Source organism: Leguminivora glycinivorella, chromosome 5 (genome assembly GCF_023078275.1).
Source record: "Leguminivora glycinivorella isolate SPB_JAAS2020 chromosome 5, LegGlyc_1.1, whole genome shotgun sequence".
Lineage (NCBI taxonomy): Eukaryota > Metazoa > Arthropoda > Insecta > Lepidoptera > Tortricidae > Leguminivora > Leguminivora glycinivorella.
Window position 1 is genome coordinate 23,337,033 of NC_062975.1, and position 14,856 is coordinate 23,351,888.

At 38.9% G+C, this 14,856-nt stretch overlaps 2 protein-coding genes across 2 annotated transcripts in view; both read left to right on the forward strand.

Moving 5' to 3' along the window:
• The first annotated feature begins 5,247 nt into the window (after nt 1-5,247).
• On the forward strand, nt 5,248-9,565 carry LOC125226697. Its single transcript, XM_048130759.1, has 2 exons — nt 5,248-6,168; nt 9,480-9,565. Exons 1-2 carry the CDS (start codon nt 5,333-5,335, stop codon nt 9,490-9,492), a joined length of 849 nt encoding a protein of 282 aa, XP_047986716.1. The 5' UTR covers nt 5,248-5,332; the 3' UTR covers nt 9,493-9,565.
• A 4,367-nt stretch (nt 9,566-13,932) lies between these two features.
• Nucleotides 13,933-14,856, forward strand: part of LOC125226097 (cardioacceleratory peptide receptor-like) — a 143,279-nt gene continuing 142,355 nt past the window's right edge. The window contains exon 1 of the mRNA XM_048129956.1: nt 13,933-14,130. The gene's annotated coding sequence lies outside the window, so the exon portion shown is untranslated. The remainder of the gene's footprint in view (nt 14,131-14,856) is intronic.

Consider the following 14,856-nt stretch of genomic DNA (forward strand, 5'->3'; position numbering starts at 1 on the left):
ACCCTACTCATAGTGTTGTGTTCCTGCCGGTGAGTTAGGCTGCCAGAGCTCAACGAGGGTGCGGTGTGCTGATGACGGAAGGACCTACGGGACTAATATGTTCCGTCTATTGTCCTTTGAGTCGTTGGCAACCCATAATAATTAAGGAATATTTTAAGGGAAAACCTTATAAAATGAGAGGCACCCTACTATTTCACATGCATGGCTGATATTGGTTTTCCGCCCTTCAAATAGCGGAATACATTTTACATAATGATGAAAGTGCTCCTTATTGCTAAAATACCTCTATTTTCTTGAATCACTTGAAATGAATGTAGTTACCTATTTTATATAAAACTATGAAACAAAAGTTCAAGAACCATTATAATTATATTAGTAGGTACTTATTTCATAACTTAGAAAGATAGTACGAATAAAGTTAACGAAATATACATTTGGGGGTATGTAACCATTTGGGGGCACTGCGCGCTGTTCATCTCTATACATTAATTGTAATTTTGCGCGATGCTAACCCTATAGAGTAACGTATTCTAAAATGTCAAAGCTCGTAGTAGAAGCTGTGGGGGTAAATTGACAGTTTTTGCGTAGGCGCCTACGCCTGTCAAACGCAGTGGCCATTGTATAAAGATTTCAGCAACATTTGATCGGAAATCGGGTTCAACTACATGGAAACGCCTACTCGGGTGCTAAACTGTATCTAAAACCGTTGACAAAAAAATAAGAAACATAATTATATTATCACAGTCAAGCTATGCGGTCAAGGAATTATTATTGTCCTGTAGCTAGGTAGTAAGTTTTCAACAAAATTTACGTTGTCATATGAAATTGGAATTAATCGTAAAATGGACCGACTAGTCTTATCCCCATATAATCGCTCTTAAATCCGAAGGCCTTTCTCGTGCAGTATAAAAACCTCTCTGATTATTTTTTTATTTATTTCAAATAACGTATTTTGTATTAGAAAGAAGACGCTTAAATAATTTCTAAAAATTAAAAGATAACAACATAGCACAACAAGATTAGTTTTTGCTACCTCATGATTGTGTGATTGAGAAAATAAAAGATTGTATAAAAAACCTTGCAACTAAATGAAAATTCGCACATTGTTTTTAAGTACCTAAGTAATATTTATAAAGCTGAATAGTGAAAATATATTTAAATAAATCTAGCCGTCAGCAAAAACCATCATTGTCCAATCAATCACCTGATATGGGTCCTATTTCACCAAGATAACTCGCGACTCGTGACAGTTTAATCAGTGCTCAAGTAGGCACTTTCCCGAATAAGGGCAAGAAATAAGATTCGAGTGACCTTGAACATTCTTAAGAGTAACGTCGTGGTTAAAGACTTTTCGTGGAAAGTTTCAAGAATGTTTGAATAGCTCTGCTGTGCTGTGAAGGAAATTTTATGTAAAACCTGACTATAAATGTAGGTTTATCATGACTATTGTCAGACGGACGCTGTTATTCTGACGTCACCTAGGCGGTGACAGTTCAGTATAATTTGGCACAATCAAAGAAAAAAACGTACCTCAGTACCATACAGAAAAAGGTACGGTGGCCTATATGGCATTACACCTTTGGGGTACGCTCAGCTAGATGGCGCTAATATTAATATTTTAACATATATCGAGCTAAGAATATGGACCAAATTGTCAAAACTGAGGTTCAAAAGTTTTAAGCCTATGCCTATGTCAAGAGATGGCAGTCTATGCACTGTGATTACACATTTTACTGCGACAGTAACTCTCTATAATCCTCGATCCTCTTTGGTACAATGAAGAAAATATATATTTTATACACGGTGAAATAAAAAGGACCGTACTTTGCATACTTAGTGATTTTTGAGTTCCAAATGAACAACTTTTATTATGGGACCAATACTGAAATCGCGAAAAAAAATTGTCTGTTTCAGAATACATTTTTGACTATCGTGGTGCCGCTCATTTCTATGAAACACTTTTTTTTTCGCGATTTCCTGATATTGTTCTTATAAAAGTTGTTCATTATGACCTCAAAAATCACTATGCAAAGTTTGAGCGGTCTTTTTTATTTCACCCTGTATCGCAAAATGTAGCCGGGCCGTAGCTATAGCCGGGGCAGAGGCAGGCCAAAGAAAAGATGGCGGGATGACCTGCAATGTTAGCACAACTTGCCTTGTCGCGCGCGAGTCCATACTTGAAGTGAAGTCCACGCTTGATGTATGAACTCGCGCGCGACAAGGCAAGTTGCGCTAAAGGGGCTGGACGCATTTTGCAGCGACTGGCCGGAGCAGTCGGCCAATCGTGATGGGTGGCGGAAGAAAGGGGAGACTTTTTCCCAGCAGTGGGACACAATTATAGGCTAGAAAAAAAATGCAAGATATATTTTTTTTCTTATTTTTACAAATCCCTAATTGGGATCAACTTAAACTTACCATCAATACCTTGTATTAATAATAGTTGCAAGCTAAGCTTTCATTAATACTAAATGGCGTCTCAAGTAATTATATTAATACAAAATAAATAGTTGTTATTTCTGCTCAACTTCATAAGCCGATTGTAATACAAATGCTGGGGTACAATTAATCTCGATTTCGCATTATTTTAGGGATCCAATAACAAATAGATCGTTATCCCATTTATTTTCAATTGAGACGTGGAGTTATTACTCAGATTTATCATTTATCACGTTCATAATTTTTGTAAATGGATAACATGTCACAATTTCGATTGGTTGAATAAAATATAATTTTATGAATCGTTACATTAAAATACATGTTCGCTCATCGAAGACGCGATGACGTCTGAGCCTGTTACAGTCAAGTGTAAAAATATGGGTGCGTACAACTTATCAAAAATATGTCCCATAGCACTTTATGTCGGCGGACGGAATAAGGTCTCGGTACATATTTTTGAGCGGATAAAATCGATACGTATTTTTGCACTTAACTGTACATGTTTTTGAGGATCTGGAATATATTTAAATAGGTTACGGATGGACCGAGGTGAGATGTGACAGGGGACAGTTGTGACAACGCCAAATTTTGGGGTCTTATTAACTAAGCTTTTGCCCGCGGCTTCGCTCGCGTTAAATTCTAAAATAGCATAATGCTCCCTACAAATGCCCACCCCCCATTTTATTGAAGTGGGGGATCAGAAAGGGAAAAAGTAGCCTACATCACTCTCCATCCCTTCAACAATCTCTATTTAAAAAATCACGTCAATCCGTCGCTCCGTTTTGCCGTAAAAGACGTACAAACAAACAGACACTTAAACTTTCTCAGTTATATTATACTTATAGATTTGGATCACGTCTTATTCAACGTTTGCACACAAGTGACACCCCTGATGTATAAAAAAAAAATATTATGGGACATTCTTACACAGATTGACTGAGTCCCACGGTAAGCTCAAGAAGGCTTGTGTTATGGCTACTCAAACAACGATATAATTATATATATTATACAAATACTTATAGTATACATAGAAAACATCCATGACTCAGGAACAAATATCTATGCTCATCACATAAATAATTTCCCTTACCGGGATTCGAACCCGGGACCGCGGCGTAGTAGGCAGGGTCACTTACCGACTAGGCTAATGCTAAACCGGTTGTCACGATGTTGCTTATTTCCATGGGCGACTATGACTGCTTTCCATTAGGCGGCTCGTCTGCTCGTTTGCAGCCTACATCATAAGAAATGGGGTGAATGGGGTGGGGAATGGGGGTGGAATCTCACCACCCCTTTTTTCCCGTGGGTGTCGTAGAAGCCGACTGTGGGATATGGGTTAAATTGCAGCGTAGGCGATAGGCTGGACTACCTGTCACCACAGAATATATAATAGTACAAGTACAGAAGGCTCACTCCTTTGATGTTCACAAAATTCCGCCATTCTAAATTCTTACCTACATTAACAAACGAACCGCACGCGAGCAGCCAACATTGAATTTTATTGCGCTGCGCGAAGGTCTTTGCCAATGAATGGGCCGCGAACTCGCGGCCGCTGACATGTACTTGTAGCGCGGCGATAGAATTGCGGAGTGAGCCGCCCCTGCTGTCACTGCAAAGTCACAATTTCATTTTCTTTCAACACTTTTTCGCTAAGAGTGGCACTGAAAGTTGAGCAGTTCATGTGCTCTGCCTACCCCTTTATACGATACAGACGTGATTTTATTGTACGGTCAACCAATTTGAATCATAGGCCACTCTAGAAGTCTGTCTTATTGACACCGTGCATATCCATAGAAGTCACTTTTCACGTTGACTGTGAAAAGGTTCTACGGTGGCCTAGGATACAAATTGGTTGACTGTATGTGTCATAAGAAAAGTAAAGTCGCTATTTAAGAGCGTTATAACATTTCGGCGTCGGGCGAAATTAGGTATTTTACCCGCCGCGCGAGCCCAATATGCCGACCCTTTCTAGCACGTCTTATCACTCGCTCGCACTACAATAATGGACAAAACAATCTTGATCCTTCCTATGGAATTTTGATAACAACCACAATCTACTATCTCGATATAAACTTTTGATTTCTAATAAACATTATTTTGTACGAAAAGATAGAATATAGCGCAAAATAATATTAATTACGTTAAAATTTATTTAAAAATTTAAAGTAATAATTATAAACTGTGATCATATTTAAGTAGATCCCATCCCAAATGTTTGCTTTTGTTATATGATAAGTATTAGAGTAAAGTATATATTAATATGATGATAAAATAAGTCAAATATAATTCTAATTACTTCAAGGTGTTACTCAAGGTCTGATGATGGAGAGAGATTGTGGTCACCAAAAATCAACTCGCATATTTGAATAACATAAAAAAACTAAGTGGTTCAGTTACATGGGTTTATTGGTACCGGTGACCACCATCTGGCTCCAACATCAGACCCTCAGTACCACCTCTTGTCAAAGGTCTTATTAAGAAGAAGTAAGAACCCAATGAGCCTGATTACTAAATGGTTTAGTTACATGGATCACTGGTACTGGTGACCACCATCTGGCTCCATCATCAGACCCTGAGTACCACCTCTTGTCAAAGGTCTTATTGAGACGATCCCAATGAGCCTAAAGACGATGTGGTTTAGTCATATGGTTCATTGGTACTGGTAACCACCATCTGTCTCCATCATCAGATCCCGAGTACCACCTCTTGTCAAAGGTTTTATTGAGACGATCCCATTGAGTGAGGTGTATGCGCCCGCGCCGCCCCCACCACCAGTCAGTAATAAACTAGCTTCGATTCATAACGGTTGTTTGTCATTGCGCACCCCAAGTACTTCCCACTGGCGACGGACGGACGTTTACTCGCGCGTGTGTGTTATTCTTGTTAAAATTTAATCATGTCAAATCTCCTCGGAAGTTTAACCGCATTTGACCACACTACCCAGGAATGGGAGATTTTTAAAAGCAGATTACAGCAATATATTAAGTTAAATGGGGTAGCGGCGGACAATAAGTGTGCTTTGCTCTTAACGCATTTAAGTGATGTGACATATCAGCTGGTGAGGAACTTAGTGCATCCTAAGAAGGTCGAGGATTCTAAGTTCGACGAGCTAGTAGCAGTGTTAGATAAACAATTAGCGCCGAAGCGCTGCGTTTTCGTCGAACGGGCGAAATTCTACGAGGCGACGCGTGACGTTGCAGAAAACATCGAACAATGGGCGGCTCGAATAAGTGGACTTGCGGTACGCTGCGAGTTTGGAGCCTCTATGGATGAGCTGCTGAGGGACAGATTCGTGCTGGGGCTGAGCGTAGGCCCGGAGCGCGACCGGCTGTTCGAGCAGGATGCTGCCACGTTATCGTTCGCGAAGGCCGTGGAGGTGGCCCAGAAGGCTGCGTATGCCAGGAGCGCGCGTACTACATCTGTTCCTACTGCCATCGTGCAAGTGAAGCAGGAGCCGGTGTACCGGGTTGGTACAAGTCGCCCAGGTACCGGGGAGTCCTCCGACTCCCGACGCTGCTCCGTGTGCGGCCTTAAGAGCCACGACGCAGCTAAATGTAAATATAAAAACTACCGCTGCCAGGTGTGTGGACAAAAAGGGCACCTCAAAAAGGTGTGCAACTCTGAGAAGGCGAAACAGTGTCGTGTCAACTGTATTCAAGCTGACCCTGAGGGATCAGCTGAGGTCTCTCAGAGTGCTGAAGGTTGCAAGGAGTGCGAGCTATTTAACTTAAGGTACGTGAATTATGCTCCTATATTATTGGACGTGAACATTAACGGTAAATTTCTATCAATGGAACTTGATTGTGGTTCAGGAAAAAGTGTGATAAGTGATAAATTATATTATAAAACCTTTTCGGACATTAAGTTAAACAAATGCGATATTAAAATGTGTTTTTACAATGGTCATCAAGTCACACCACTCGGCTATTTTACTACAAAAATAACATGTTTTGAACAAACTCACGAGATAGATATTTATGTAATGGAAAATGGTAGTAGCTTAGGTCTATTGGGCCGTGATTTTATGACCAAGTTTAATATGTATTTTGGTATTGGTAAACATAAAATTAATTTTGTTAGTTCGGAATCGTTTCAAACTGAGTTGCCGCGGTTACTTAGCGAATATTCGAGCCTTTTTAACGATGAATTAGGAAAATTTAACAAATTTCAGGTAGACTTGAGATTAAAAGAAAATGTTACACCTAAATTCTTTAAGCCTCGCACGGTTCCTTTTGCAATTAAAAATAGGGTAGAGGAAGAAATTGAGAGGCTCGTCAGTTTAGGTATATTGGTACCTGTAAATTTTTCTAAATATGCGACACCTATAGTGCCAGTCTTAAAGGATAATGGTAAAATAAAGATAGCGGGCGATTTTTCTGTAACGCTCAATAAAGATATGATTATAGATAAGTATCCTATGCCCCGCATTGAGGAGGTATTTGCGCGGCTCGGTGGCGGTAACCGTTATACGAAACTCGACCTTAGCAACGCGTATAACCAATTTGTTTTATCGGACGATTCACAAGAGCTCACAACTATAAACACATCAAAAGGATTGTATAAGTATACAAGACTTGTTTATGGACTAGCCAACGCGCCGGCTATTTTTCAACGTACCATGGAGACGTTACTAGTAGGTATAGAAGGAGTCAGCTGTTGGCTCGATGACGTGTGCGTAACGGGACCTACTGATGAAATACATTTATTACGATTAAAGGAGGTTTTAAAAAGGTTTCATGAGTCAGGTTTACGTTTGCAAAAGAGTAAGTGTGACTTTTTTAAAAACAGTGTAACATACCTAGGTTTTGTTATAGATAAAAATGGTTTACGCGCATGCCCTAAGAAAACCGAGGCTATCTTAAATGCACCTAAACCGGAAAATATTTTAGACGTGCAGCGGTTTTTGGGCATGGTGAATTATTACCGCGCTTTCGTGCCTAACGCGTCAGGCATGCTGAGCCCCCTACACGAATTATTGCGAAATGGGGCAAAATGGGAGTGGGGCCCACGACAACAAGAGGCTTTTGAAAAAGTAAAACTGGAATTGTGTTCCGATAGGGTACTGGGTCATTTTGACCCCGCGGCACAGTTGGTGTTATCGGTAGATGCTGGGCCTGGCCTTGGCGCTGTGCTGAGTCAGCGCGATCCACAAACGGGAGCGGAACGGCCGCTTGCTTTTGCCTCGCGATCGTTAACACCTAGTGAGCGAAATTATAGCCAAATTCAGAAGGAGGCTACTGCCTTAATATTTGGAGTAAAACGTTTTCACCAGTATTTATATGGTAGACAGGAGCCATTTATTTTAAAAACAGACCATCGACCCTTGTTATCAATATTTGGTAAAAAGGTAGGTATTTCAGTAATGGCGGCGTCTCGACTTCAACGTTACGCGATTATACTGTCGGCCTATAATTATGATGTTCAGTACATAAGTGGATCGAAAAATATAGTAGCAGATTTTTTTTCACGCGCGCCGCTTCCTGAATGTGATAATGAAGAGGAAGAGGAAAATATTTCCTTCGTAAAATTTTTAGACGCAAATGTGGCACCGGTAACATTTGACGATTTAAGGAAAGCTACCGAAGCCGATCCGACATTGCAAACTGTAATTAAGTATATGAGCCACGGGTGGCCACGGAAAATCGTGTGCAGTTCAGTTATGCCGTTTTTCAATTGCAAAGCTGATCTGGAAGTAGATAACGGTTGTTTATTCCGAGGTCATCGAGTAGTTATTCCGATGTCGTATCGTAATCAGATTTTACAGGACTTACACTCTGGACACTTAGGTATAGTGAAGACAAAAAGTATCGCGCGTAGTAAATTGTGGTGGCCAAAAATCGATTCCGATATCGAACAATGGATAGGATCATGCGCCGCCTGTGTGGCCGCGCGCCCCTCGCCGCCGCGCGCCGCGCCGCGCCCTGGCCTCGCCCTGTGGCAGCTTGGCATAGGATACATATCGACTATATGTCATTTGAGCAGCGCGTATACTTAATAGTTATAGATGCGTACAGCAAATGGCTCGAATGTTTGTTTATGAAAGCCGGCACGTCTACTCGAGCTCTAATAAACGAGTTGAAAGAATTGTTTTCTAGGTTTGGAGTGCCACATGTTATTGTATCAGATAACGATGTAAAAATTAAGTCAACAGAATTTGAGCATTTTTGTGCGATGAATGGCATTAGGTATATAACATCGCCTATATATCATCCGGCTAGCAATGGCCAAGTTGAAAATTGTGTTAGAACATGTAAGAAGATGTTGAAATGTATATTATCCACTGCCAATTCACATACTGATATACATAATAAGTTATTAGGATATCTATTTGAATATCGGAATACGACGCATTGTTCTACTGGTTTATCTCCCGCGAAAATTATGTTTGGCCGTAGTTTGAGGTCACGCTTAGATCTAGTTTTACCAGAACGGAAAAGATATTCCGATTTAAAAGACTCAAATGAAGGTATGCGTTGTAGACATTTTAAAAAGGGGGATAGAATATGGCTAAAGTGGTTTACAGCACGAAAACAATTTTGGACTTTAGGTTTAATACAAAATATAATTGGTAACAGAATGTATGAAATATATGTTGACGATTACAATGTTTTGTGCAAACGGCACGTTGATCAAATTATGAGATATACGGGGAGCACAAAAGTTGACAGTAGTGTAAAAAAAGGTGAGGACGATGACAAGTATACGTGGTCTACTCCGCCACCGCCTTCGGCATCGCCGCCACCTTCGCCCCCGTTATCACTTGTTCCGCCTCCCTCTCCAGAGACAGTCACTCAGCAGCATGATTCCGTATCCAGTGAATTAGGAAATGATGAGTGTAACACAGACTTACAGATGGAAAAGGAGGCAGACCAAGGTCAAACGCATGTTGAATCTGCACCCCCATCCGTCACGGTTAGCGCCCCCGCGCCTCCGGTACGGACTGGCCCAACCTTGAGGCCTAGAACTAAGAAAATAGATTATGCTGTGTAATACGTAGTAAATAACTTTTAGTTTAATCCTAGTCGTTTTCTTATTGTTGTCAGGTTTCAAAATTAAAGGGGAAGGAGTGAGGTGTATGCGCCCGCGCCGCCCCCACCACCAGTCAGTAATAAACTAGCTTCGATTCATATCGGTTGTTTGTCATTGCGCACCCCAAGTACTTCCCACGCATAACAAAATATTACAAAAGCAAATATTTACGGATCTAGGATCAAATTCGTTGGTCGCTGTTTACACACACACAATGCGAGGATAGCCCGTGTATAAACAAGGCGTCCGACCCACACAACGATAAATATTCTCGACGTTTGCGATGAAAACTCGGAGAGCGAAGCGACATACGTCTCACCTCCTCGAGCTCCGGCGCGGCACTGAAATCGCAGGCGTCCGTCGCCGGTAAAATAGCGACAGGAAGGCTAGTTTTCAAAAAATTGGCAAAAAATCATGATAAAATATTATAACGACAAATGGATAACAGCAATTTAAGCACATTGTGCAGATTATTTATATACTAAAATAACTTCGATAACATGTAGATTTTCGGAGAAATGATCACTTGTTTCGATGTATTTTCAAGACAAAATTGAGTTCGTTTTACTTTCAATTTCTCAATTTCAAAGGATTAAATGATAAATATTGTTTAATGGGCCTAAAGTACAAGATATTAGGAATTTAAATTTACCGCATTTATGAGAGTGAGCTTATCAAATTGTACATAATAAGAGCTCCGAAATCTGTGCTTCGCGCGGTTTTTCCTAAACGAGCATCAGAAAAAATCATTACTAATTGAAAAAGCTTTTTCTTCCATATGTTTTTTAATGAACCGACAGTTAATTAGATTTTCTAACTGAAACAAGTACTTTTACTGTCTTTTAGTATGAGTAAAGTGTACAATTTTGCCGATAAATATTGTACATTTTACAATATATCGCCTTTTTTTGTCATAGCGCTCTTAAAAGAAATGAAAAGTTACATCAAATTCATTTATAGTGTTTTTAATATTATTGCGTACTATTTAACTTAAATTCAAATAAATCCAAGGTAAATTATACCCAATATTATAAAAAAGCATATAATATATGTGTTTATAATAATTATTTATTTATTAATTAGCAACTAAGAAAGCAAGTTGACAGGCAAAACTCGTATGAAAATCGGTTCGCTCCGAGTCGTGCGATAATCGCACGTTCGAGTAAAAATGTCATACGAGAACCGGTTTAGACGAGTCGAGAAATGTTATGGAAATATCTCCCGAAAATTCTAATCTCCGTCTAAACTATTTCGCCTGGTGATTATCGCCTGGCGAGTCTCGCATACGATACTCGTATGCGAGTTTTTATTGCTCGCACTAATGTAAACGTTTTCGTACGATACTCGCCAGGCGATTATCGCATACGATAATGTCATACGAGTTTCTCGACCAAGACGGGCGAGAAACTCGTACCATCTAAATGGGGCTTAAAGCAAGTAAGCGCAACTTAAATCGAGCTAAAAATAATCCAACTACCGTCTTCAACTGAGTCTAAAAATAACTATCTAAACAAAGAAACGATTAAACTACAACGATAGGTCAGTTATATGTTTTCGTTGAGACATATGTCGTTTCAGGTATTAAGACAGCTAAGGAACCAATTTACCGTCTGTCCTAGGGTGTTATTAATGATACGTGGCGAGCTCTTCTAAAAATAGTAAAGTTATAGGTAGTCGGTAGTCACCCTGACTGCTAAGCCGCGGTCCTGGGTTCGAATCCCGGTAAGCCCCGGTATTTGCCACGGATCAAGGGAGCCTGGGGCCCGCTTTGAAAACTAACCCCATGATTTGTCGTGGGCACTAGATTTTACGAAAGTGACCATCCAACTTGACCTTGCCATCTGACCTTCCAACCCGAAGGATAACCTGGGTGGCTAGCCGAATGGCACAATCGCTCACGAAACGCTCACGAAACGAAGCGTTAGTAGATATCTATCTCTATCGCGCTTGCGTATTGGCGCGACAGAGCCAGCGGCGTATCGCTTTCGTTTGGCGTCGGAGAAATGCCATTCGGCTACGGGGCCAGGCCTTTTTGGAATTTGTCCGGTTTCCTCACGATGTTTTCCTTCACCGAAAAGCGACTGGTAAATATCAAATGACATTTCGCACATAAATTTTGAAAAATTCATTGGTGCGAGCCGATGTTCGAACCCGCGACCTCCGGAATGGAAGTCGCACGTAGTTACCGCTAGGCTACCAGCGCTTATCTCCTTCCTTCCTATATCTGTGATAATTCCTAATGATGGTGCAATTCGACTCAAAAAAACAGAGACAATACCTCGCCAAGTTTTCACTACACCGTGACAGCTTAATCTTTATCACTCGTAATTAAATCAGAATCCAATCAGCTTCAGACAGGGATCAATTAGCATTTCGTCCTCACTGACGCAAAGTTCCAACTGGCACACAGAGTGAGGCGCATAGGACCTTGTCACAGTGATTTGTATTGCTCCAGATGTGGCACTGAACAAACAGTGATGTTATGAAGGATTTTGAGAAGTAAATAAAGTTGAAATGTGAGTGTGTTTAGTAAAACGTCCCACTTTGTCGGTTACCATTAAGGCGAGATTTACTTGTACCTTCACTGAGAGAAAATACAACCAGTTTTCATGTTCGTTCAACAAGTTTTTTGGTTAAAATAGCGCCTACGTGCTCTTTGGTTCAAACAACAAGCTACTTGTCATTTGAATCGGCAATATATTTGAATCAACAAGTCGATTTTATAAAAACAACCTGACACATATTGTTTTAAACATACGTTTGGCTGATTCAAACGGATAAACCGCAACAAGTCGAACTTGTTAAATTCACAATGCAAATTTCTCTCAGTGTTTATACACCGTGTTTCACTTAACACTAAAAACCTGAAAACAGTTTGTTCAGAATCGAGAGTAGAATCGATTGAGCTATATCTTGATGGGGGTAATATTTTTATTTAAATTAGTATTATTAGTTATTTTTTACGTGCCCATTCTATTGTACTCGTAATACAACATTGTGTATATCGCATTGCTAGAGGTTGTTTACCTTTTTTCAGTATTTAGGGGTATTAATACTGGCCGGTTACTTGGACGATTATTTTTTCCGCTACTAGTTTGACGTTGTTTGTCAGTTTAATCTTAATGTTTATCATAAGTCATAACAAATTGAACTCGTACCTAATTACAACCTTGTCATTTTGAATATTGAGTTTATTTGCTTACTGCGATTACCTGTCCAACTTGAAGTTTACTGTGACAAAGCTTTAAAGTGTTTTACAGTGACATCTTAGCTGTCTATTGGTAAACCTTATGTCGTTGCAGTAACGTACACAAATAAATAGTCTTATGGTTTATGATGGTAGTTAGCAATTATTTTATTGAGTGTAGAGCTAAAAGTCAAGTAGAGCTGTACAGAAAATTAAAAATTCAATTAAGAAAAAAGTAACGATCAGATTAAAAGATGAATACTCTAGATGAGTTTAAAAAAATAAAAATCAGTTGGGGTGTCTGAGGTTTTGAGTGATACCGGAAACACCGTGTATGAATAAACTGACAAAGCGGCTTTATAGCAATCGACAAAGTGGGACGTTTTCCCGTGCACATTCACAAATAATTTGTTGAGATTGAGAGAAATAATACGTGCAAGCGGAGCAGAATTAAGACGCTACAGGAGCGAAAATGATAAAATGAAAAGCCTCTCTTTCAATTTGGGAATTTTAGTTAAATATTAGTGTTATTAACTAGATTTATCGAAAAAAAATATCCATTCAGAATAACTTAGTTAAAAGATATTGCGAAAAAATCTTTAAAATCGAGGTTCCGCTCTCGACTGTTTCCTCCTTCAAAACTTAATCAATAATAACGAAATTAAATTTGAGAATCTGAATAACAATAAAATAATTTGTGTAGGACCGTTAAGTTTTTTTGACTAATTGTTGCCAATTTTGAATGCCACACCTTTTTTTGCGCCATAATCAATAAGGCCATTTTTGGAAATTTTGGATGGGTTCTAGCGTCTTTAAAAATAAGAATTTCAAAAAAACGAAAACTGTCCGACAAAAATAAAAATAACACTAGGTATATCGACTTAATACGTGAGTAACCCGCTTAAAATATTTTCAAATATGTATGAGTTTCACAGGGAGTTTTATAGTTAAAATAATTCTATAGAACATCAGAATTGAAATATTGTAAACTACTTTACAAAAAATATTTCATGGCCTTAGTCGTTGTCCACAACTTAGTTGGTGTGGATTTATTATCTAAATCTAAAAAAATAATATTAGTATTTAAAAAACATCGTTTACCTTATTACTAAAATATTTAAAAAAATCACATACACCAAATAAGTAATATTATTATAGCGTAGCTCAGTGATATCCCCAATTCCCCATAACCATGAAACTGCGTGTAACAGCCAGTATGCTTATTGCTTACACTTTCGTACCATCGCATTTCAGCCCGCCAGTGATCGCCCGGCTTTCACGCAAGACGCGTCGCGCCAACGGCTGTCTTTTCGAATCTCGAACTTCGCCGTTCGAAATCCTGTTCCAAATTTGAAAATGACAATTCGCCAGTTGTATTTTATTAAGTGTGTAAAGTGATATTAAGTGACTTGGTAAATGTTAGTGATGGGACTTGTGTGAAACTTTTGCGGAAGGCGAAGATTAAAAAAGTTTTGCGAGTGAGTAGCTGGAAGTTTATTGTAGGCTTGATGACTTAGTTTTATTAAAAATGTTTTGCAGGATATTTGAATTACTATTACAGAAATGATAAATGAAGCAGTAATTAATGTTATCAATATTTACTTTAAGTACTTATAATGATATTGTCTTCGGCTACCGCGATAGCTACTCATGAAATAAATAAAAAAACTACAAAATACTACTCATAGTGATTAAAACGTTACTACAAAATAGGTTTTAAAGTTATAAAATTTCTTGTTACAATAGTCCTTGGTATAATTTTTTTTAAACAACTTTACTAAAAAAGGGTAGGTAAGTACCTACTCTTCGTATTTATGAAATTAGTAAATAACAAAATAAAACAGAATTTTTTGGGCCATGATAATCGGATAAGATAGTATATTAAATTTATACATTTTACATTCCATACTTAAACTTTATTGCCACATGTACCTACTCGTTTTAGCTTGACTTTGCCTGAATATAATATCATTTTCCCCTCACTAGCTCGGAAACACGTGTTTTGTCCTTTAATACCAGCGGGTAAAAACGCATTTTGTCCACTAGTGGGTAAAGTAATTTGACCTTGAATAAAGTAAATTTAACTGCTTTTAAATTGATAAAAGTAGGTGAATCTAGTAATAAAGATGATTTACCACCTGTGGAACTACTGGAAGCAGTGATAAACGCATTTTTTGCGTTGTAGTTTCCTCACTATAGTGAGG